At 36.0% G+C, this 23,721-nt stretch overlaps 3 protein-coding genes across 5 annotated transcripts; all 3 read right to left on the bottom strand.

Annotated features, from left to right (window-relative positions):
* Window positions 1–2,968: 2,968 nt before the first annotated feature.
* On the bottom strand, window positions 2,969–7,119 carry LOC147540063 (ARM repeat superfamily protein). Its single transcript, XM_086640644.1, has 3 exons — window positions 6,274–7,119; window positions 5,015–5,959; window positions 2,969–3,296 (listed from the first exon to the last, which is right to left on the bottom strand). The coding sequence occupies exons 1-2, from the start codon at window positions 6,831–6,833 to the stop codon at window positions 5,023–5,025; spliced, it is 1,497 nt and encodes a 498-aa protein (XP_086496770.1). The 5' UTR covers window positions 6,834–7,119; the 3' UTR covers window positions 2,969–3,296; window positions 5,015–5,022.
* Window positions 7,120–12,049: 4,930 nt separating this feature from the next.
* PNSB1 (NDH-dependent cyclic electron flow 1) lies at window positions 12,050–15,423 on the bottom strand. Of its 2 annotated transcripts, none has more exons than XM_086640642.1 (7): window positions 14,754–15,423; window positions 14,154–14,299; window positions 14,025–14,069; window positions 13,507–13,764; window positions 13,278–13,383; window positions 13,072–13,157; window positions 12,050–12,338 (listed from the first exon to the last, which is right to left on the bottom strand). In XM_086640642.1, exons 1-7 carry the CDS (start codon window positions 15,351–15,353, stop codon window positions 12,173–12,175), a joined length of 1,407 nt encoding a protein of 468 aa, XP_086496768.1. In that variant the 5' UTR covers window positions 15,354–15,423; the 3' UTR covers window positions 12,050–12,172. The 2 variants fall into 2 exon arrangements, with proteins under 2 accessions (XP_086496768.1, XP_086496766.1); XM_086640640.1 differs by having other exon boundaries at window positions 14,025–14,152; window positions 14,237–14,299.
* A 491-nt stretch (window positions 15,424–15,914) lies between these two features.
* LOC147540061 (protein SMAX1-LIKE 7-like) lies at window positions 15,915–21,630 on the bottom strand. Of its 2 annotated transcripts, none has more exons than XM_086640431.1 (3): window positions 20,101–21,630; window positions 18,564–18,834; window positions 15,915–18,052 (listed from the first exon to the last, which is right to left on the bottom strand). In XM_086640431.1, the coding sequence occupies exons 1-3, from the start codon at window positions 21,324–21,326 to the stop codon at window positions 16,142–16,144; spliced, it is 3,408 nt and encodes a 1,135-aa protein (XP_086496557.1). In that variant the 5' UTR covers window positions 21,327–21,630; the 3' UTR covers window positions 15,915–16,141. The 2 variants fall into 2 exon arrangements, with proteins under 2 accessions (XP_086496557.1, XP_086496558.1); XM_086640432.1 differs by having other exon boundaries at window positions 18,564–18,810; window positions 20,101–21,580.
* Between the last annotated feature and the right edge of the window lie 2,091 nt (window positions 21,631–23,721).

Raw genomic sequence — 23,721 nt, 5'->3', positions numbered from 1 at the left:
TTTTTGTTATTTAATGAGATTTAGTCTCTTTTATCTTTCATCTCTACCTAATTTTCAAGATTCCATCTTTCTCTCCCCCTGACTTCACCTATAACAACTTCTACACAATGGATCTACAATATGTTGATTTTGTGGCTTATCTACATAATGATTCGCGGTCTTCAAAAGTTGGTGTGTTCGGTGACTCAGTTAGTGGTGGTGGTGTGGAAAAAAAGGAAGCAGATTTCACTTTTATTACTTGATATCATTGTTGTAATTTTCTTTTTGTCGACCTTTAGAGTCTTTAATTCTCAATCTTTAGGATCTTTTTGTCGACCTTTAAGGTTTTTTCTTCTCGATCTTTAGGCTCATTGTGTCTGTTCTAGTCCAATTTCTTTTCCTTCATGAGGCACTTTGCATTTAAAGGTATGTGACTCTCATGAAGTTTTCAGATGAGAGAAATAAGAATGAATTATCATCCATGTAACATTGTGATTTAGTCACTTATGAATGAAAATTGTTTCCCTTGACTTAAAAAAAAGTAAAAAAAGTTATCACTTATGAATGAAATTATGATTTAATCTACCATGTAATTTTGTGATCATTATCATTTATGAAATTATGGTTTAATTAAAATAAAATAAAAAAGTAGTTTGGCGACGTAATTTACACTTTTCTTCTTTAATTTTCTTTTCTCATAAAAATAATTCATGATAAGTTTATGACAAAAGTGGTAGTGGTGATAATAGAAATAGTTGCGGTTGCTGATTGAAGTTGTAGTGGTGTTAGACCTTCAGAGCAATGGTGATGAAGATGATTGAGATGTGACTGTGGTGGTGGTTGAGGTGTGGTGGTGGTTGAGCTGTGGTGGAGGTAGAAATATCGCACTGGTGATGTTAACATAGGGGTAGTGGTGATAAATATATGGTGGTGGAAATATGGTGATGGTGTTTGAGGTGTTGTGGTGGTTACAGTGTGGTGGCGGTTGAAGTATAGTGGTCAGGAATATATGTATGCCAGGGCCAAGAGGGGCCTTGCCCCCATGGCCAAACAGTTACCTCTTATAATATTAAAATATGGGAGATTTTGTAGGGCCCCTTCATTTTTGTTAAAAAGTCTCCCCTCAGTGATAATTTAGCAAGTAAAATGGTTCATGAGGAGGCCTTTTAACAAAATTGGGGAGGCCTTATAAAATTTCCCTTCAAATATTAATTCTCTTATTGATTAGTGGCCCCCTTTTTTTTAACTCAAACCAATCTAATTCTTCCCAAATCCAACTTATATTACTTTCCAGCGCCAGAATTCTTAACACCAACAACCCAAACCAACCCAAAACTTACATGTGCAGCTTATTCTATCCAATTTCCATGACCAGAATTTTTAGGTACGACCGGTCTCATTGGAATGATCTAAATTCTACCACCCATCAAAAATTTGTTCTTCCTTTTATCTCCTCTCTTCTCTCTCTAAGATCTCCTTTGCCGACAAATTCGACGGGATACTCTCTGATGTACTCACACTTCATAGAAGGCCCGAATAAGAAAAATTATCGGGGGACTCCTTCGCACAGTTCATAGCTGAGTTGGCTAAAGAAACAAAGGTTATTTTAGTCTTTTCACAGTCTTTTCAAACTATAAAAAGACTAAAATACCCATGTCCTACTAAAGAGAGTAGACCAAGTAGTGTATAAGGGAGTTCACGATAAACCCTTTTGTGTCCCATGAAGGCATTGGAGATCAAAATCCGACAATACCACGTGACTAGTTGTAATATTTAAAAAGAGAGAGAGAGTATGATTTCTAGGAGAAGAGTGAAAGAGTTATGGTGGCATGGTGGTGGATTAATGGCAGATCTGTTGGTTTTCTTCTCCCCAGTAAACATGAGGCCTTGTTTATGGGTGAGATAGGTCGTGCACTTAGATACCTTATTACTTATTAATTATGTTTCAACATATCTACCCAACCGATCTTGCTTTGAATGGACTACTACCCCATCATTAATAAACCCTAATAATGCCAGGGTGACCTCCATTTGAAACCTACTACACTGGTCCAGCAAGATTCTTAAAATTAGGGGAAAATTTACCCTAATGCTTCTACCAAATGTTATCAGGAAGGACAATTAACTTTTTTAGGTTTGAGTCAGATAAATTTCATTAGTGAAACAAATTTAAAACAAAAGACATATTTACAAACTCTTGTTTATAGTTGCTCACTCATTGATTCCAACTAAGGTCTAAGGAAGTTTGTATTTAACAATGAAGAAAAAGTCCATTCATTTATTTAATAAATAAATTTTACCATTATGAGTTAATATTTCCGTACAATCAAATGAAGCTGGATATGACAACTAGTTTCTTACATTTAGGTATTAAACTATTTTGAAAGATATCCTTTGGTTCGGTTTTTAGAAACATATTCAGAACCGAGTTAATATGCATTACAAGTTTCTTAGCAAATTAACAAAGGAATGAGGTACAAAAAAAGTTATATTTAAAGTCGGTCAATCACGTTCTTTTGGAAAACAAATAAATGTAACGAGGCAAAATCATACAACCCACCGAACCTACGTTAAACAATCTTAACTCGAAGTTTTGGTAGGTTAAACGCCCTTGTACCAAAGCAAGAATAGTCCATCACCATTTGGTATAGTAGTTGAGCACTCTCTCTTATGCCCATGAAATATTGGAATTGAATTTTTCAATAGTTGAGGGAGCAGTACCACATTTAGGACTCAGGATGTCTTCATGATGCCACTTATAGTTTACTCTTCTGAGTCCAATTTTACAAAAAAAAAAAAACATGTGTTTTGGTGGTCTAACATGAATTCTCTTTTTATCTATGTGCCTGGTTCTTTGCAGTAAACAAGAGAAAAGTATATTCTGCCAAGATATCTCACAAAGCCCAACTACTGGTCTGAACAACAGAGAAAGTCCCATGATGGAAAAAGACTACTCTTTTTTTTTTTGAAGGGAAAAAGACTACTCAAGTAACCAACAAATGAAAACCTCAATTTTTAGTTCAACTAGTTTATACATCTATTCATCAACATTACAAAAACTAAATCTCAAACCATAATCTAAAATTTAACAAACAATCCCTCCTACTATAAGCTAAACAAAATTCGATTACTACTAATATTTATGCTTTACAAGATGTAGAGAGAGAGAGAGAGAGATATGATCTGCCCATTGAATTGAACTCAAAATCAAGCAGCATTTTTATGTCGATTGTATGTATATAATCAAAAGGAGAAATTTGCACATGTTGTTCATCAACCACCGTTCATTTTCATTCTCCCTTCTCATGAAGTTGTACCTTATAAGATTAAAAAAACAAAGTCTCATTAATCAAAGTCAAGTACCTTCTCATTCCCTAAATATAAAATTTAACTAATCAAACGAAATATTTTGTGCTTAATGAAATCAAGATTATCGAGGTATTCAAATAGACTTCAGATCCAAAAAATTAAAAACCACATGTTCGAATGAAAGAGATCGCCGTACGCGATATTAAGAAATTCTATATTGTGTGTTATTTTAAACAGATTCAACTCAAAATGGCAAAACAAAAATGGTATTCTACACGCCCGTAGTGCAAAATCACGACCGACTTAGGTGAACGGGCAACATTTAATCCTATTAATTGTATAAAAATGAAGTTAGAAGAAAGTAGAGGAAAACCCTAAAAGATTCTTTTAAGAGGTTAAAAGTGAAAAGTAAATATTCCATTTTCATATAGAAGATAATGAAAGAAAACCTCTTAGACCTTGATTTAATATCAATTATTAAAGGGAGAAAGACAAAGTGTGTACGAATCTTAAGAAAGTGACCCCTCAGTTATAACTCCATGAAATTCCATATAAAAAATGATGTCATCACATATATTATACAGGTACCAACCAACTATTTCATAACCCTAAGGACTAGCAAAGCTTTTGATAAACAGTAGCTACTGAGTCTATTCTCATCAGATCTGGGACTCTCTGGTAGCTGTCACAAAGAAGAAGAATCCATACAGTTTTGTCCAAAAGTGTTTGGAAGTTCACATATTTTCACATGGTACAGACAACTTATCCTACACCCTTTACAGTTTACACTCACCTTGTAGGTAGGCTGGTATTATGGAATACAAGAGGAAAAAGTGTGCTCATTAGTCATAGAGAAAAGGAAATCTCCAGCAGATTTAGGAGATAATTTCAAATCAACTGTCAAATTTGTTCTTCACTTAGGAGACAGATCACGAGGAAGTTGACAAATCAACCCTAACTGTAAACTGTTGATTTGCGATTTTCTCCCAAATCAGCTTTTATTATTTCGCTTGCCAGATCATTTTCCAAATATGCCCTTAGTCTCATAGTCTTGTTCACATTTCGCCATAGAGGCTAATGTTATATTTCCTAACACGCAATTCATCAACTCGAAGTGATCTAAAATTGAAGATAGATATAGTGTCGCAAATGCCGTATGTCTCCGAGTCAAACTCTAACTGATTGAAACATTATCTATCTAAAAGTCGGTTGTAGTAATAATTATAATTTGGGTGGAAAAATAGATGTAGTCCATTAATAAACTATATGGGGAGTTGGGTAGTGAAATACTACTTTTCTGAAGTAACCCACGTGAGATTTTTTGGGTTGTGACCCACATTTATGCTTGGTTTACCCCCACACTTTAAATAACTAAAGACCCTTGAGATGCTTTCTCATTCTTTTTCTCCAAATCAAGATGACAACTTTAACTCTATTGAAAATGACTGAAATTGAAGGCTGAAATAGAACTAGTTTTTGGGTTATAGGTCAACAATTCAAGGAATTATGTCTTCTAAGATGGACAAATAAAAGTATTCACCCAAACTCATTGAAGTTCTAAATCATGGGTCAGTCATTATTCATGGAAACTAACTTTGGTTGTTTATATGCAGTAAATTGTTGGGCAATATTTCTATTTCAGTAAGATCTAATAGTATATGAGATTCATTATAACTAAAAACAATATAAGAAACATAAATTTGAATTTAGAAGTAAAAGAACTTACTTGTGATCTCAGAATGGTAAGCTTTTTGATGTAGAAGTTGCAGTAAGTGTTTTGAAATGATCAGAAGGAACAAACCCTTGAGGCAAATTTGCTCTTTTAACAATCCTTCTCATATTATTCTGTAAACTTAATTGAACTAATTGTTTCACTGCTTTTTTCTCTTCACTCATCATATCTTCTTCTTCAACTTCAAAATCTTGATTTAGATCAGGGTTTGGTCCTGATGAAGAAGACCCACAAATTGGTGCTGAAATTGTTCCACCATTGTAATTATTATTATTCCCCTCTGATGATAATGAAATCTGTTTTCTTTTATCAACTCTTAAACATTCCAAAATTCTTGATGCTCTTTTTTGTGCTAATGTACTACCAAGTAGTGTTAATTCAAGTAAAGCTGAAACAATTCCTGATTCGATCATTGATTGTCGATCTCCATAAGCTTTATGAGCCATTACCATAAGAATGTAAGTAACTTTTTCTTGACAACCAGGGGAATCAGTCCAATTCAATACATCGATTAATATCGGAAATGAATCCCGTGAGTTGCTAATCGCTTTTCGACCTTCTGGGGTTGAAACTACATTGCTTAGAATGGAAAGGATTCTCTCACTAACTTCCATATCACCAAGTGTGTTTAAGAGGAAAGAGATAAGATCAGTTTCAAGGATTTCTAACACATTTGAAGGTAAAATTGATAGGTTATAAATTGCTCTGAGTGAGTCTTGTTTTGATTGGGAACTTGATGTTTCAGTTTTTAGGGTTTTAATTAAGAAAGGAATAGCACCAGATGTACCTATTACTGGTTTATTTGAATCAAGAGCACTTAATCCAAGGAAATTAGCAACAATTGCTTCTGAAATCGACGGATTAGAAGACATTTCTGGTGATTCCCCTATTGTTAACATTTTATGAACTGCTCCTGCTTTAACAATGGCCGATTTGTTCCTGCAAATTGATGAAAACTTGTTAAAATCACATTTCAAAAACAGAGAAAATGAAAGGTCAAAAGTTTAAAGAAACGGAAATTGGAAGTGGGAAAAAAAAAACGTTTCAATTAGATTAGGACATTTTGCAGAAATGGAGCTAAAATGGCGGAACTGTTTCAGGTAACAAAAATGCATGAAAAAAACAGGATCATTGAAATAAGTTTAGGATCAAGAAGAACAAACAGATCAAGATCAAGATGATCATGAACAAAATAAAACAAAGAAGAAATTAATGACAAAAAAATTAGGGCAAAAAGTTAAGATGATCCTTACATATCGTTTCCAATTCCGAGATTGAGAAGAGCATAAAGAGAAGCGATCAGAAAATCAACATCATTTGAATCAAGCATGACAATAAGCGGAGGAATTGCTCCAAGCATTGCTAATGTTATTCTAGCATCTGAATCATCTTTCGCTAATCTCCTAACACCTAATGCCGCTTCAATTTGTTCTGATCCTTCTTCTACTTGTAATTTCTTTACCACATTTTGAAGTTCTTCAAATACTTTGATTTTTCTCTGTGCTTCTTCATCTGTTTCAACTAAACTTACCTCCGATGCTCTAGATGAGTTCAAAATCTCTGATAATGTTTCCGATCCGCCATTACTAGTATTCCTTTTCGATTCTGATACTACTTTTTGTTCTTGTATTTGTTCAGGTGACTCAATTTCTGAATCTTCTTCATAACGATGGCGAGAAATACCACATCTCATAGTATCTAAAAGTTTCCGACGAAAAGCAACACCTGAAAATGCCGACCATAACCGTGAATTTCCGCCGGCATGTCTGTCAATTACTAAAGATCCGACGTTGTTTCGGTGATATTTTGCCATTCTTCGTTGGGCGTAAACTACATTGGAAGAGAAACACAGGAGAGATGATAGAGAGAGAGAGAGAGAGAGAGAGAGAGAGAGAGAAAGTCTCAAAGAGAAGAAGATCAAAAGATTTTATTGCTGGTACATTAGGGTTTTACAAGAAGCACGTATCACGAAAACAGAGAACTAAATAAGAGAGAGAGAGAGAGAGAAAAAGAAAAGAGTATTGGGGAGACTGAAGAGCTTGTGAAAGAAGCTCCGGAAGAGAGTAAAAACTAGCCTGGTCCTGATGTTATTATAGTCCAACAAATCTAGGGTTAATTCAATTTGGCTAAAATTAGTGACCAACTGGGTTTGGCCCCTCATGTTTTTCAGCATTGTGAAATGGGCCCAAAGATAAAAGAGATCATGTGAAGTCCCAAGACTTAGCAGTTATCGATGTTGTCTCCTCTTTAAATACTCAGCCCAAGTTCGCAGGCACGAGATTTTGGTGAAGGCTCCACGAGCCCACCAAAAGGCCTTGACATTGGCGAGACACACGATCCGCCCAACCCATTACGGTACGCAGCAACACCATGGACCCCCACATGTATTATTTTGTCCTTCCTTAGCCATCACCCTCTGTGGTGTGAGACTTTGTTCTACACCAAGATGCCTGACACTTACTAAGCTTGAACTTTCACCTGTAACTCTGACTCTAAGACACTTTTGTGAGCGATGTGTAATTATTACAAATCAATTTTTTTTGTTTGTGAACAGTAAGAGATGTTTTTTTTCTTGTGTTTTTTACTTTTACCATTTCTATCAACAATGTTACCTTTTTTTTCTTTCTTGATTAAGATTATGATGGTAGTGATCGACTTGGTGGTGGAAAAAAAGGGTAGAAGAGAGAGATCGACTTTTTTGACTTTGATGAATGTTGCTACTAAATGATCGGTTGGTGATCAATCGATAGTTTATTTCTAACAAATATGGAGAGAGTGGATAAAAGGGATGGTCAAGTTGTCATTTATAGACAATTTCTTTTAACAAAAAGAACGAGACCAAGAATTTAACTTTGGAAAAATACAGTTAAAAAGATTAAAAAAAAAAAGGATTATTGTTAAAATGATCAAGGAAGATATGGTTTTGAGGGCCATTTCTATATGCCGGATAATTATTGGGTCTGATCACAAATCGTGATCCAAAAGTAGACTCTTGGCCCGTAAATCTACTCCCTTTCTTAAGAATTCTGATCTAACGGTCTGATTCCGTCTCAAAACAGATTTTGTATGCTAAACCGTCAGATTGAGATAAAGTGATGACTGGTTAGTAAAGTTGTGGGATACATTTTAGTTTAATATTGTCAGCCTTTTCGTTTACCACGAGAGATGGTTACGATGATTTTTCTCTCTCTAAATTCGTAAGGACACTCTGAGCCGTTTGTTTAATTTGTACAACACAAGTGTACTCCTGATATTTAGATCTGAGAATTGGACCCACGAATCGATAACAGGATGGACGGTTTCGATCGTGACGAAAACGTGATGGTGTAAATTAATGTTTTTGACATAACTAAAGAAATTCTTACAAGGTGAAAATAGAAAAGTATGACCACTTGGGGGTGCCACGGAGAGATACTGTGATTCTTCCGAAATTGATAATTTCTCTAATTAGGCCGGGAAAATGGCCCGCCACTCCGCCATTTTTGAATGAGGTTGTGGGAATCGCGACTCCGCCATATTTGAATGAGGTTGTGGGAATTGCGACTCCGCCATCCGAACGAGATCGACTATACTGCGAGTCTGCTACCTGAACGAGATCTTCTGAACCCCCGAAAAATCTGTGGACACATTGAGTCTGAACTCTGCTTACTTGTCCCGTCAAATTAGCGTTAGTGGTGGGGACTCGTGCATAGCTATCCACCTGGTTAGAAAAGTACCTGTTTACCTCCATGCGAAAATACGTATAATCGACCCAACTATGTACAAATCAAATAGATTTTACACTTACAACCTAATGGTATTTAAGAGGCAATAACAACTCTAACCAAGAAAATGAACACTACAATTAGTAGATAATAAGAAAATGTGGAGTACATCTTTTATTTTAACAAGAAAAGGAAATAATTAATCTTTTAATAGAAAGAAAGGGCTACCAATAAGACAGATCATATCATGTTTAGGTTGAGGTAATGTGGTCTATATAGTTTCTGCTTTTTACTCGTACTAGTTGTGTACGTAACACTAAATTTTTAAAAGATTCCAGTTCTGTATAGCGAAATATCTATATTAAAAATTAACAATAAATTGATATCCTTAACCTTGAGGCCAAGAGTATGCAAAAAATTAATCTCTCAAATCCCACCATGTTATAGTCATTGTCGGTAATCAATGTTTTTTTTTTTTTTTTTTTGGAAGTCGACTACGATCAACGTATGTCGTTACATCTGGCATTGATACATCAAAGATGTGATACGCTCAATAACTGCCCACTCAAACTGAAACAAGACCGGGCCTATAGCCCAACAAGATAATGGCCTAAAGCCCAACTACATTATTTACACCCTAATAATCCCAAAATTAAATACCAAAGATTCCACCTTCTCTGGGGATTCGAACCTGAGACCTCCAGGGATTTCTGGAGTTTATGTCAACACCTTGGAACCACTTGGGCTGCCAACCGTTGACATCGGTAATCAATGTTAGACCTACAAATGACTAGGGATTACATCAACTTTTGAAACAAGGAAGTTTTTCTTCCCAAATTTACAAAAGATCCAAAGTATATTTATCCCTCATTTAATATTTTCATTAGCATGGATGAGAGGAAAAGTCATATATGAGGGTGGATCGACTTTATTACACAGTATAGTATTTGCAAACTACTTGGTTATAACTTAGTCAAGGTGTCAACACCATTGAAGAAAACACAATCAAATAGCCAACCAACATTCCAATTTCCACATCATGGTTCAATGCTAGAAATCTTCCAAAGTTGAAATCGAATAGATATCACATATTACCATATTGGGACAGGACTGGACAAAGTACACACGTCCCATATTGGGGCAAAAAATTATCTACGACCTTTTGTAGAGAAAAAATATTTACGTTTCTTCGCATAATAGAGTGTTTAGTTTTGACCATTAAAACTTGCCCACAATTAGTTGAGGTGTGACCCACAAAGAGATTTTGTTTGGACCAAACCACAACTTAGAAATTCCTTATGAAGAATCACAAATAATTTATAAAGTCTCATCTCGTTATTAAATAGGAGCGCAAACGACATTGTTTATGTGATTTTACAATTAATAATATGAATTCTAGTATCTAGGTTATATTTTGTTTACAAAATGGCTATTGTTTTGATACCTTTTAGATGTGATGTCGTAGAAAGATCAAGAAAACAAGTTGCACAAAACACATGTATATATCCTTGTGAAACATATGGGTTAATTCTTGAAGAGGAATTGCCAACCGAATCAAAATCACAACATATTTGATTTTAAAGAATTTGCATAACATTTGATTTTAAAGTTATTGTTTTCATATATACTAGTACTATATTTAGGTAGCGTGCATATTTCATGTAAATAGTAATGATTAGAATGAGCAAGCATTGTAGAAAATATGTCAAATATTGGGGTTGATGGAGAGTTTTCAGGCTATGATTGCATGGTTTTAAAATTGGTTGGTCATCTCAATTGTCTAAATCGTTTTGATTGTTCTTGCTCCTTTTCAGGACCACCAACATGAATGCTCCTAGCCTCCTGGATCCGTGTTCAACAAAAAAGCTACTACTAATATTGGGAAGGAGTTCGATTTAAAAGAATGTGCACCCATTTCAGTTGGATGGTAACATATGTATCTCTTTATCGAAAATACGTCCCGTGATAAATCTTACCTGACCTACTTAAAAGAAATAAAATCTTCGATTTAGAGTTTTTCTTTTTAGAAATTGACTTCGATCTACGATACTCACTACAATGACATTGATACATCAAAGATGTGTTAAACACGATAACTGCCGAACTCAAACTCTAACAAAGAACATGCCTATAACCCAACCAAATCATGGCCTAAAGCCCAACAACATTATTTATACCTTAATAACCTAAGTTCAATAAACCATGGAAACCACCTCCTATAAGAATCGAACCTGGGACCTCTAGGATTTAGGAGTTTATGTCAACACATTGGACCAATTGAACAACCAATTGTTGACTCGATTTTAGAGGTTGAGATAACTTTCAAGTGCTCACTTATTATTCGATTAGAGGTCATCGAGGATTTCGTGTGTGTGTGTGTGGAAATATCTTGGAATAGTGGTGACTTTATGTCATGTTGTTTTACAGGTCCTCTGTGGACTTAGAATGCAGTCTAGTCAGAAGTGATGGAGATAGTGAATACTATTTAATATCGTGTGGAATGTGATTAGGGGATAATAGTGATATTCCAAGAAAGAGAAAGAATAAAAAAGAAAATATAGACGTAAACATTTGGAGAGAACGAAAAAGTATTTTGGGAAAAAGTTTGAGAACCACATACTTCTGAACACATTACGGACTTACCGATTGAAAATGCTCTGTTTAGAGTTTCCATAATTCCATGGGTATTAATTTTTCGGTTTCGTTAGAATAAATGTAGTAGGGTTGAATCATACCCTATTTGAATCCTTATAGTTTCTATAATTCATCATGTTCTACTTATTAATTTTTCAGTAACTGTATCATACCAAATACTCCATAATAGAGCACCAACACCATACATCCTTTGCGAAGTTGTTTAACATAATTAATAAACGACATTCCTTCGGTAAATCTAAGGTGGTTTTTGTTTTTGAGTGTTTGAATTTGAATTGTCTGAGTTCGACTTCTTTTCATCTGAGTAGTCCAAGTTTGGTTTGTTTTAGTTAGTCAAACAATAGTTATTTTAGGTTATTTCAGGTAATGGAGTCTTATTTCAAACTTATTTTTATGTCTGACTGAATTAGACGCAAAATCAGTCCGAGGCAACTATTGAGATGAGTTAGACAAACAAAAACAAACTAAAGAGACATATGCATGCCATCCTCACCTTTCAAATTCTATGTCACATTCATTATCAACTTTGGTGAATCCATTTGACATATAAAATTAGGTTTTCGTGGTTTCATTTAGTTTACCCTTGCTTGTGAAGCCAATACGCATTGATCCAAATATGATGGTTTAGGGGGGATGATCTTCTTAAGTTGATCACTCTTACACAAAAAGATAGACCGAATTCATACCGATCCCAAGACCTTGATTTCACTTATGACATTGTTTAGAGAACATAGAAGTAATAGGATATACATTTTGAACATAGATAATATTCGGAAAAAAAAAACCCTCCAATTTATGCATAGGCTAATAACCCTTCAAAAATCTGAAGTGAACTTTTTACAGATTCTACGTCGATATCAATCAATTTACCTGTCTTGGATGGAATTACTACACATCTTTTCTCTGCTGCATTGGGAACAAATAGTTTCCCTTTGTCTTCAGACCCGAATAATGCAATACTGCAAAATTATATCACAAGATCTTATTATATACTCTTAATACTCAAAAAGTACTTATTATTATTGTGTTCGAGTTAAGAAGCTAAGGTAGTGTTTGTTTTTGTTTCCACGTCAGATAGTGATTCTGACTAAAGGTCTGAATTGACTGAAGCCAGATTTCATAATGTTTGTTTTTGTCTCATTCGAACTCATTTTGGGTCCATTTGGGTCAGATGAGTCATATTCAGACAACGAGCAAAAAAACAGACACTGTAGTTCCTATCGACCGATTCACCTTAATATTAGTGACTCTGAGATCAAATAGGGATTAGGGTTAGCCTGGATCAATCCCATGGCTTACACATAATTTGCTTTCTCTGTAGTACACAAATGGGTATTGTTTATGCATATTTACATATATACACACATATATGTAAGAGTTGGTGAAAACCCGACCGAGTTAATTAGAATCCGTGGTGGTGCCGTGGTGAGGGGGTCAGGGATCAGCCAATGGCCGATCCTAAGTCATCCCACCCGCAACTGCTCAGGTTGCAGATACATAATATTTCTTTTAACAACAATTGGAAACATGATTCTAGAACAAATTTTTCGTTATCATTTGTCTGTCATACAATTTCAAGCATGTTATGTGAGACTAGACATTTCTGTTAAATAGTGATCAAACTTCCTTATAATTTGGTCATATCAATTGAAGAGTTGAAGCAAATGGAGTGAAATTTGAATGTTTACATACCTTGGTTTCTCTCGTGCATTCGCAAGTTGTATGGCAGCTGTGTTAGTAGCTATAACTCCAACAGAATCATTGATCAATGCTGCCAACTGATAGAAAAGTGAAGTATAAGACATATTTTCCAAATAAGTCGCAAGAGTATATATATATATATATATATATATATATATATATATATATGAATTTGCGAGACAGAATCATCGATTAACCTGTCCAGGAGTGGTAATGAACAAAATACAGGCATCATCTCCAACTATTTCCTCCACATCGTCTCTTTCTTTCTCGTGAGGAATGACGAAGACGGGTTTCACTCCCCTGATCTCAAGATATTGACATAAGCAAACCATATAAGGCAATAAATAATCTTTAAATTGATTTAGTCTATTAAAATTTCGAAAATTCGAATATTTTGTAGTTATTAAAGAAGAATATTTCTACCTTATTGCTTCTGCTATATCTTTCCACACTTGAATTGGTAACAAACTATCAGTATCTCCCCTAGATTGCATTGAAGCTTGTGAATCTGATTCTATTCCATGAATTACAATGAATTTCCCTTTCTCTGCACCTGCATTTTTGTATTTCTTTTCTACTACTTCCTTCAATTTCCTCGAAATAGATAATTTCAATGGTGGAACTGGTTGTCTGGGTACTTTGTTCCTTGGTCTCCCTAACCAATCAAGCATCTGTTCATACCTATACATATATATATACATGATGACATTCAGTCAATTTAAAGCTGAAAAACTTAGTCCTTTTTTATGCTAAATCAGATGTGAAATCTGACTCAAGGTCTGAATTGTCTCCAGTCGCACTAATTGTTCTTTCTGACTTGTGATGTCCGACTCGTCTAGTTAGGTTATGTGGGTTGATTTTGAGTTCATTTGATTCAGAAGAGTCAGATTATGAGAATGTTTAAAAAAACAAACACGACTAAATAGGAGAAAAGAACTTACATGTTGAAACCACCCTCTGACAAGTTCAATCTCTCAGGTGTAAATGTTTCAGATAGAATTAGTCCTGCTCCTACTGCATTCACATTTGGGTAAACATAACTGACTGTATCTCGAGCAGACGTCATAAATGTTTCAGATAGAATTAGTCCTGCTCCTACTGCATTCACATTTGGGTAAACATAACTGACTGTATCTCGAGCAGACGTCATAAACAAGAATGACGCGTGCCCAAATCCAGCTAGTTTCGTTGATAAGATCATGTCATAGTAACGACCCTGTCATTTAACAAAAAAAAAAAGAACATCAATAGTGTTATAGGATTGTCTGGATCAGCCTTTCAAATTGTTAGTGACACTGTCTGCTTTCGCACTTTAGGGCCACACGAGTTTAAGATGCGTTACCAGGAAAGAGTGCCTAGTAGTATTTTATAAGGGCACCACAGTTTGTTTCCCAGCAATGTGGGATTGGTTTAGACCAGACTCTTCGAAGACTACATCACAACAGAGACTCGTGTTGATAAAGTGTTATAGGGTTGTCCAGACTAGCCTCTCGAGCTGCTAACGATATTGTTCACTTTGGCAATTCCGAGCTTCTCTGCTCCACTCACTAGCAAAAGGATCCTAATCCCTTATAAAGGTAACCGTGCTTCGTTCCCAACCGATGTGGGATTGGTTTACAATTTTGTACTAATTAAAGCGCGGAGCAAGAGCTTATAGTACTAAGACAAACCTTTAGAATTCCGATCATGTCGGTATACTCAGCCGGGTCGGGAAAATCTTCATCAGGATCATATGCATCTGCCCATCTCACATTCTTGTTTAGCTCATAAGTTTGTTTCCCTCTAGGAGAAGCAACAATATCCACTTGAACACCTGGGTATCTGTCTTTGATCAATTGAATTACAGGAAAAAACAGTAGATTTTCATAAACTCCACCAGAGATAACACAACAACATCTTCGAACATCGCCTCGAACTTTTGATCCAATTGAAGCAACTTCAGGCATGAAACCAGGTGGGAATTTGAGAAATCCATATGGGTTGTCTGGATTATCAGGTGGTCTTGAGTCTTCTTCTTGTTTTCCTTCTGTGAATAATGAACCATTTACCATGTCAGGATCATCTCCATAGTCAAATGGGTCAAGCCATGGATTCTTTTTCTTTGCATTTATTGTGAAAGTTGATCTTCTGCAACTACTCTCTAATGGATGTACCACAGAGAAGGAAAGGGTGTTCAAAAATTGCTTTGTGAGAAATGAATGTGGGGAGGAAGATGATGAAGATGAGAGAAAAGGGGAGGTGGGATTGTTAGTCAGATAAGTTGTAGCCATTAATGAGGAATTCTATTACTGTTTTTTTTGCAGTTCTCTTTATCTTTCTCTTTTCAAAATTTGGTTTATCTGGTTGTATGAATTTTGGTGTGAGAAGTCCAAGTTGTTTGGATGTTGGATGTGTGGAAGAGGGTTGGATAATGGTACTTCTCTCTCTCTCTCTCTCTCTCTCTACATGGTTACTAGAACAAAACAAGATGGTGACTGTTTTTCCTTTAACTCAGACCTGGGTTAGATTCTTCTGAATCCGACTTGTTTTACTCGATGACATCCTTTCAAAATATTTACTCTTACTTCAAACTTATTTACGTCTACAACGATGAGGTGACATAGAAAGTAAACTGAAATAATATCCCATTCTTTACTCAAATGGACTCAAAATTACACTAAATTAGTCATTCAGGCGAAGCAGAGGAATTAAACAACATTATGAAAGCAACTCAAGTAAGATCATCCAGACCATTTGTACAAGTCAGATCTGAATTAAAGAAAAAAAAAAGACATAAGAGTATAAGACTGCTTTTGGTCCTCAAATAAAAAAAAGTGAGGATGAGATAGAGAGAGGCTGAACTATGTCCATGGCAACTTTATTTATCAGTAAAAACTTGAATTACAGCTAGTCAGAAATATAAGAGAAACACAACCTTATTGCTAAAACCCAATAAAAGTATGAGACTTTAACAGTAGGCAAAAACAACACATTTACATATACATACTATAAACTACAGTTACATCTAAATATATATATATATAATTTACAAGACCAAGCAATTCCTATCCACATATAATCAGTTCAGAACAATTCTTGCAGGAAGACAAATACCAGATACTTTCTCCTCCGTCGACAGATTCTCACAAACGACAAGTTTCAAAACAGACCCGGATGGGACTTCTTGAAGGCGCTGCTTAATCTCAGCAAAGCTCCTCCCAAGGACTTGCTTTACCCAATCTTCTATTGCTTTCTTGTTCTCAGATACCCATGTTGCTGCTAATATCTGCTCCATGACTTTCAAATCAATCTCCAGTGAAGCTCCGTTGGGTTCAAATTTACTCTGAAAACTCTTGTCTATCTCGTTTAATATTTCACCTGCAAGAGCATCAAAATCAAAAGGCTTGAAAACTACGCTTCTGTCAACTTGATCGAAGAAATCTTCCCACTTAGACTCTGAGTTTTCAGACGAAGGGTTGCTCTCGACATTTACTAAACTCTCATCATTTTCTTCAATCAATTCGGCTGGTTGATTCAAATCCAGAGGCTTATTTAGTATCTTGCATGCTCGTTTAGTCATTTCGAAGATTTCAGAGTGGTGGGTGTCTTTCTCGTTGAGTGTCAGCTTTCTTTTGTTCATAAATGTTCTTGAAGTGACATAGATATTTGAATGTTTGCATATGGTGTTGGTCTCGGGAACAACTCGTTCAATCAAAATCTTCATTTGCCGATATTCGGCTCTCAGAATTTTTTCTTCAGAAAACTTCATTTGTTTGTTCGCAGAAGAAATCGTTTTACCATCATTTGAGACTTCAGATGTTACGATGAAGATTGAATTGTTGATGCCAATTTCTCTTCCATGCAAATCGGGAAATTTACCCGTCTTCATAGCTTGCACCAAGCTATTCCGAACCAGAAGATCGGCTTTATCTACATTCTCAATGAACACAACTGACGAGGGTTTCTTGCGAATTTCTTCGGCAATGTAATCGATAACTGTTTTTCCTCTGAATTTTGTATCGTACCCATTCATTTCTTGGCAACCAAAGATAGTGCTAGAACTAGTACTCCCATGTTCGGAACTCAAATCAGCAAAGATAAAATTTTCCTTGCTTCCAAAGATTATCTCTGAAAGAGCCAAAGCGATTTTTCTCTTTGCGTCTCTATCAGGACCGAGGAAACTTAACCATGTATATCTTCTCAAGCTAGTATCTCGGTGTCTTCCATTACCTATTCTGCAGTGAGAAATCGCTTCACTTATGTCATATATTACTTCATTTTGTCGACCAACCTTTTCAACCAGGTTTCTACACAGTGTCTTGAAATCACTTGAATCAAATTGACCACTTGAACGAGGAGTAGAGTAAGATAACGACCTGACTGGAACCGTTGAAATAGTTGGAGAAACCAAACCGATATGCGAAGGGGAGCAACCAGAGATATCCAGAAGACGATCTTTATGAGCTTGAGATTTTGAATTCCTAGAGTCTTTGAAGGTAGATCCGTACAGCAAGCCCAATCCCAAATCGGTTGTCACAGAAGTTGCAGGTGATGTATGGCAACTGGGAAGGCCTGAACTGGTCGGAGTGCAAGCAGCAGAACTTAGACCTAATGTCGCGAAGCATTCACTAGTTGCAGCATTTACGTTTATCTTGGTTACGAAATTATCATCTTTACCTTCAGAAACAAGTCGTAGTGGCATATTCTGGTTCGACGCGGAAAACTTCTGTAATCCCATTGGTGTGGATGATAAAACATTTTCGCCCAAGCTTTTGCTTGGAGAGGTTTTTATGCTGCTACTGCAATCGATTTTGCGCTGTCCATCTACAACAAATGGAAAGCCCTCAATGGCTGGAAGAATATCTGGTCTGAGCCGAGAAATCTCGGGTTTCGTAATCGACATGGTGTGATTAAGACGTCGGCAGATATCATTCCACTTCTTTTGTAGCCCGATTACTTTAGCATTCAATACCGCTCCATCATCTTTGACCTGCACTGAAGAGATGGATACGGTTTTTACATGAATATAGTCACATAAACTTTTCATGCATTTCTACGTTTTCATAGTGTTTGGCAATCTATATTGCAACTGTTTCATTGACAACTTGTAACGCCCCAAACCTTAGCCGTTATTGATCGTGTACCCGCTTTTGACACCCAGACCCAAGTCCGTGGGCACGGGGTTTTGTTCTTGGTGAAGGTTCTACGAGCCCACCCAAAGGGCCTTGACACTTGCTAAGCGTGAGCACGCACCTATTTCCCAGGCTCTGGAAGCCGACTCGAATCAATTCAGATCAAGAATCAGATTTCAAATCTGAAATTGAAAAAAAAAGAAAGAGAAAAGAAAAACAGAGACCACCTAAGAAGATGGGTATCATTTTTTAACCATAACATCCCTTTGCCCGCCCAAATATTGCGCATATCACTAAGCAGTTGGTATATTGACAGAAAATTTGAACTTCACTAAATATCAGATTTCCGGAGTTTCCCATGAAACGCACCTTAGACATATCAAATCCCTTGTCTGGAGTTAGCTCGTCTGTCTGCAGCCAAGATGGCAAGCTTGCGTTGTATTGATCTGCAACTGAAAGAGAGGATCCACCTTGTAGAATAGAATTAACTTCTTGTTCGTACTTTTCATTGCATAGGTTACAACAAGATATAGATTGGTCGCTGCTGCATATAGGGACCCTCATATCAGATGGTACGGAGAAAAGCCCGCCGAATGGGACAAATGATTCCATTGAACTGAAGCACCGCATAAACAGAAAACTATGAGATCAAGTGGACATAAATAACCAGAAGCTCAAGTAAGATTTAGATGTCAGTAAATAGTTAAATTAGAGAATCTTAAAACAGAGTAAGGAGTAAAGGTTACATAGAAATTGGACGCAACACAATGCAGAGTATAGGTACTATATCATTTTGTTTTGTTTCACAGCACAAGCGATTTACCATTTTATACTTGTAAAACGTATCCTTTTACTATTGGAGATGGCCCAAAAGGAACTATCTAATTTTATATTCACATGTATTATCATAACAATTCTTCTACTATTTCCCAACTTTGTCCAACAAACTGAGAGGAACATGAAGCATTCTTGGAGGTCGCATCATGTTAACAAGGATTTACACATTTGGTCATACAGAATGTAAAACTTTGTTAGTGTGACGTAACGTTTTAAAAATGGTTGGAGGCGTACACTGCGAGATTATATGGTAGGTTTTGATCTCAAGTCAAACGTATCAACACGAATAACTAAAGACTGCGAAATTTACATTTCAGACTAATGCTTTAATGCCTCGCAACTGTTTTCTCAAAGATATGCTGTGTAAGCCTCAAAATGGTACTGTCCCTTATCATTCACATCTCCCATCACATTACTGAGAGAGCCGACTAGATTTCATAGTGGTAAAACTACACAACCATACCAACAACAATTTTGGCTGTCAAGTGTGAGTGGAGTTAAATTTTCAAACCAAAAGGCAAACACACAACCCATGTTCAATGGAAGTTTAGGGTATCCTATTTAGAGTTCCTTCCTTGCATAAATCATAAATCATGATAAGAAAGATATCGAAATCCTAATTCTATTAGGAACCTTGACGAGCAAGTAAGAAAAGAAAAGACTGTTAAGTAGTACCATTCAACCAACTAAAGGAGAGCTTTCATATAGAGTTATAGCTAAACCACTTAGAGCTACCACCAATGACACAAGTATTGCTTAGGTAAGCACAAAAACAAGGAATCTTCATTTAGACACATTAAATCTATTTTATATCAAATTATCAATCAAGCCTAATTATAGTTTATTGTTTGTTCAGATTTTTACAGTTTAATATGCAATAAGAAGATAATAAGCAGGATGATTTCATTAAGATTAAAATTTAGACCAATTGAATGAACTTCAAAATCAAACAACTATATTTTTCAATTTTCTAGTACTCCAATCACAATTTCTCACTATAATAAAGTACAACAAGATATGATAATGGAGAAATTTGATAACATTAAGAGAGATAGGGATGAAAATATACCTTTGAGGAGGAGGAGAATTAAACCCTAAAGCTCCCATGGAAGAAGGTAGAAGAGATGTTATAGGCAAAAGTTGCAAATCCCACTCTTTCTCTACAGAGGGAAATCTCCTTATGAACTTCAAATACAATTCATAACTTGGAGCTGTACCAATTAACCAGAGTTTTTCATGGTGGATTTCCAACAATTTCTTAATTTGGGTAATCAAGAAATTCCCATTTTCAATAGAGTTTTCATCAATTAAACCCTTCAAATCTCCATAATTAACCACAATTCCAGGACCTGAAGAACAATTTATCAACTTTGATAACTCCTCAAACTTTGACCTCAATAAACCCTCACTTAAATTTCCATTAATGAACTCAACCACTTCATTTTCAATGGAAGTAAAATTCAAACCAGAGATCTCATCAGGTAATACATCTCCTCTTTCTCTCTCTAAAATCTCTTTAAAACATCTAAGAGCTTCATTTGCAGAAACCCCAACAAGCAATGGATTCCTTTCTTTCTTCTTAACAAGAATTCCCCCAATTCTTCTACAATTATCATCACCACCACCATCAGAACTCCCCAACCCACTACTAGAAATCCCTGAAGAAAACGGAAAGTTGAAACCTTTTTGACCTAATTCGGTACCAACCCCAGTTAAATTACAGAGGAATAAAGGAGCTGGATACCTAGAATTAAAAACCCTAGGTGGACGAACAATTGATAACTTAATATCATAACTTCTAAAACCAGCTTCACCAAAAACCCTACTAACAATTGGATCATCAAGAATTGATAAAATCAATTGTTGTAATTCAACTTTCACTATGGGTTGTTGATTTTGCTGGTTAATTTGTTGAATCTGATTAAGATGATAATTATCTGGATGTCTTCTTTGACAAGCTTGAGATCTTTTAATGGCGGCCATGAATGAATTTGAAATTGGTGGTTCATCAGGTAAATTAGAAGAAGATTTAGAAGAAGGAAGACGATCTAAAGCAACACTAAAACAAAGTTCTAGGGCTTTGAATTGAATACGAGATGAATAAACAGAGCTTCGAACACGAGAAATTGCTTCACGAAGTAGAGAGAGAGAAGGTAGAGAGAGAAAAGCTGAGAGCGCGTGAAGTGAAGTTGTCTGCGCGTGGTTACGCCGTCGTGCTACGACCACCGCTTCATCGACGGCGCGTGATGCTTCTAACGTTAAACATTCTCTCACTACACTTACCGGTGTAGGCATCCTTGCCGGCCGGTGATCATACAAAAATAATTATATTTTCTTTTTTTTTAAAAATTGAGAAAAATATATATTAAATAAATTTAAAATTATGAAATTTTATTTCCCAATGGAGATGAAGAGTGAGTTGATGATGCCTTTTATTATTTATTTGAGGCAATTGAGTTGTGGGTCCACTTTCTTTTTAGCGTAGATTCTCAATGAAAAGAAAATATCTTCAATTTTGTACCTTTGTCTATCTATGAAGAGCTAGTGTTTTTCAATCTCTTTAGCTAGTTTGTTTCTTTGGTTATTAGGGAGTGAAGATAACTTTTCTGATTCTCCAAGGACTGTCATGGTTGATAGGGTTCCCTAATGTGTCGTGTAAGATGACATGACTCGCGCTAAGTGGTTGTGGCGTGTCTGGCACACCAGATACACGTTAGGCACGATCGTTCATATTATGTCACATAGTTGACCAAGACAAAGTAGGTCGACTGTGGCAATTACGATCAAACTCTGTGCTTTTCCTACCTCATGAGTAAATATTGGGGCGTTGTGAGTTGCTCTCTGCAACCCTTTCAGGCCACGCAGTTAGAGCGACCCGTTAATAAACGGGTCGTTGGGGGTATTTTTGGCGCCACAACCCGTCGAAAAACATACTTTCACGAGACAAACATTATTTTTGTCAAGCATCTCTTCATTCTCTTTTTTGGCGCTCTTCTTTAGTCTATTTCTTCTTTCATTCTCTGAAGTCTAAGAGGATGAAGCTCTCTATTCTTTTGAGTCGGTTTTACATTGCTGCAACAAAATATAACATACTAATAAGAAGAAAAGGGATCAAGCTAAAGTTTTAAGTTATAAAGGGGTGAGCGGACCATTTTCTTTCCTCCGAGCCAACTAATGTTGGGAGGTTTGGACTCAATTCAATTCGTCTACGAACCGGCTAAAGGTGCAAACTCAAACTTCATCAGTACTAAAAAAAATTAGTCGGGCTACTAATGCTTTCGCCAATCAAATTTAGAGTTGCCCGATAACAAAACGATAATAATATCACAACTACTACGACTTAAGGCGTCACATTTACACTTTAAGGGACAAAAGAAGAAAAAAAAATTTGTGGACATACCCTCATTATTTTTAAGGGTTACATCCCGATCCCTGAATTTATTTTTCCTTGGTAAAACCCCTCCCTCCACCATCATCAGTCCACCATCAAAGTTCCAAAGAGAGAGAAAGAGCCAAAGTCATCTGTAGTTATAACTCTCTATCTCAACTTTCCTCTAGAAAATAGGTGGTGATGTTGTATCCACTTGTTTTAAATGGGCCAACAATGGGTCAACATACCACTCCTAGTGATATAGAAAGCAAAAAAGATGAAATAAAATGACATTTGGAGAGAGAAACAAGAATTTAAGAGAGAGAGAGTCAGAGAGAGAAGAGAACTCAATAGATAGATTGAAATTTAGTGGTGGGAAGAATAATAATAACCTTCCACCATCTACCACCACACACATGACACATATCAAGTATATCACATTTTTTCCCCCTATTCTTATCATCTCTTTCTCTCTCTTAAAAAGTGTTGATTGAAACTTGTGATACAGACATTATTAGATACCAATTTGCCATGCCACAATTTTACACATTAAACCGGTTCTTGAAATCAATTGGCACACTAATTATTATGTTAATTCCTACTCATACGACAAATACATCATTTTCTCCCCCACATTGTTTAATACCCATTTTAGTACCTAACTAAAAATTTCTATGGTCTTTTCCTAACGTTGATTATATTAGTATTGATTCATGTTTGTTCCTCCAATTGTAACTTTCTCATGAACGCCGGAGAGAGGTTCCCTCTTTAACTAGGATGCGGAAGAGAGAGAGGACTGAGGGAGAAATTCCCTCATTCCCCTCCTTTCTGGTTCAGATCGGTGAAAGCGAGGGGACAGAGGCTCGAGTATGGCAAATTAAACTTTTCAGGAAACGAAGGCTCACTCGTGTACGAATTTTTGTTTTAGTTGGACTTAAACTCTGGCAGTATAATAAAAGTTAATTTTAACATAGGATGGATTTTCAAAAAGAAAAAAGAAAAACATAGGATGGATTTGTGTCTTTAAAAGTAAGCTTTATAAGTACAACCAAAAAATTGTATAATAGAATAGGTAAACACACCAAATGACGAAAAGCTCTTGGGTGAAAGTATCAAGCCCTAATCGTCTAAATATATTAGATATTAAGGGGGGGGTAGTGGATCAAGACATTGGGGGACATTTTCATGTCCCCCAATGTCCGTGTTATTCGTTGGGGACATTTGAAATGTCCCCAAATGTCCGTGTTATTGGTTGGGGACATTTTAAATGTCCCGAAATGTCTGCGTTATTGGTTCGGGACATTTCAAATGTCCCGAAAT

This window comes from Eschscholzia californica, unplaced genomic scaffold, assembly GCF_041429995.1.
Source record: "Eschscholzia californica isolate CP2 unplaced genomic scaffold, dmEscCali1.0.p SCAF_5, whole genome shotgun sequence".
Classification (NCBI taxonomy): Eukaryota; Viridiplantae; Streptophyta; class Magnoliopsida; order Ranunculales; family Papaveraceae; genus Eschscholzia; species Eschscholzia californica.
Note: the sequence above shows the minus strand (reverse complement) of the source record. Positions and strands in the feature narration are given on the sequence as shown.

What these genes read in the sequence shown, in the direction of transcription:
- PNSB1 (XM_086640642.1), bottom strand. Translation starts at nt 15,353, where the DNA reads ATGGCTACAACTTATCTGACTAACAATCCCACCTCCCCTTTTCTCTCA. An exon ending in TCATTACCACTCCTGGACAG is followed by an intron (nt 13,158 to 13,277) that starts GTTAATCGATGA and finishes CTTTTCTATCAG; the next exon opens with TTGGCAGCATTGATCAATGA. An exon ending in AATGCACGAGAGAAACCAAG is followed by an intron (nt 12,339 to 13,071) that starts GTATGTAAACAT and finishes ATAATTTTGCAG; the next exon opens with TATTGCATTATTCGGGTCTG.
- LOC147540061 (XM_086640431.1), bottom strand. Translation starts at nt 21,326, where the DNA reads ATGCCTACACCGGTAAGTGTAGTGAGAGAATGTTTAACGTTAGAAGCA. An exon ending in AATTCTCCTCCTCCTCAAAG is followed by an intron (nt 18,835 to 20,100) that starts GTATATTTTCAT and finishes TTGATCTCATAG; the next exon opens with TTTTCTGTTTATGCGGTGCT. An exon ending in AGGGATTTGATATGTCTAAG is followed by an intron (nt 18,053 to 18,563) that starts GTGCGTTTCATG and finishes TCTTCAGTGCAG; the next exon opens with GTCAAAGATGATGGAGCGGT.
- LOC147540063 (XM_086640644.1), bottom strand. Translation starts at nt 6,833, where the DNA reads ATGGCAAAATATCACCGAAACAACGTCGGATCTTTAGTAATTGACAGA. An exon ending in CTCGGAATTGGAAACGATAT is followed by an intron (nt 5,960 to 6,273) that starts GTAAGGATCATC and finishes ATCAATTTGCAG; the next exon opens with GAACAAATCGGCCATTGTTA.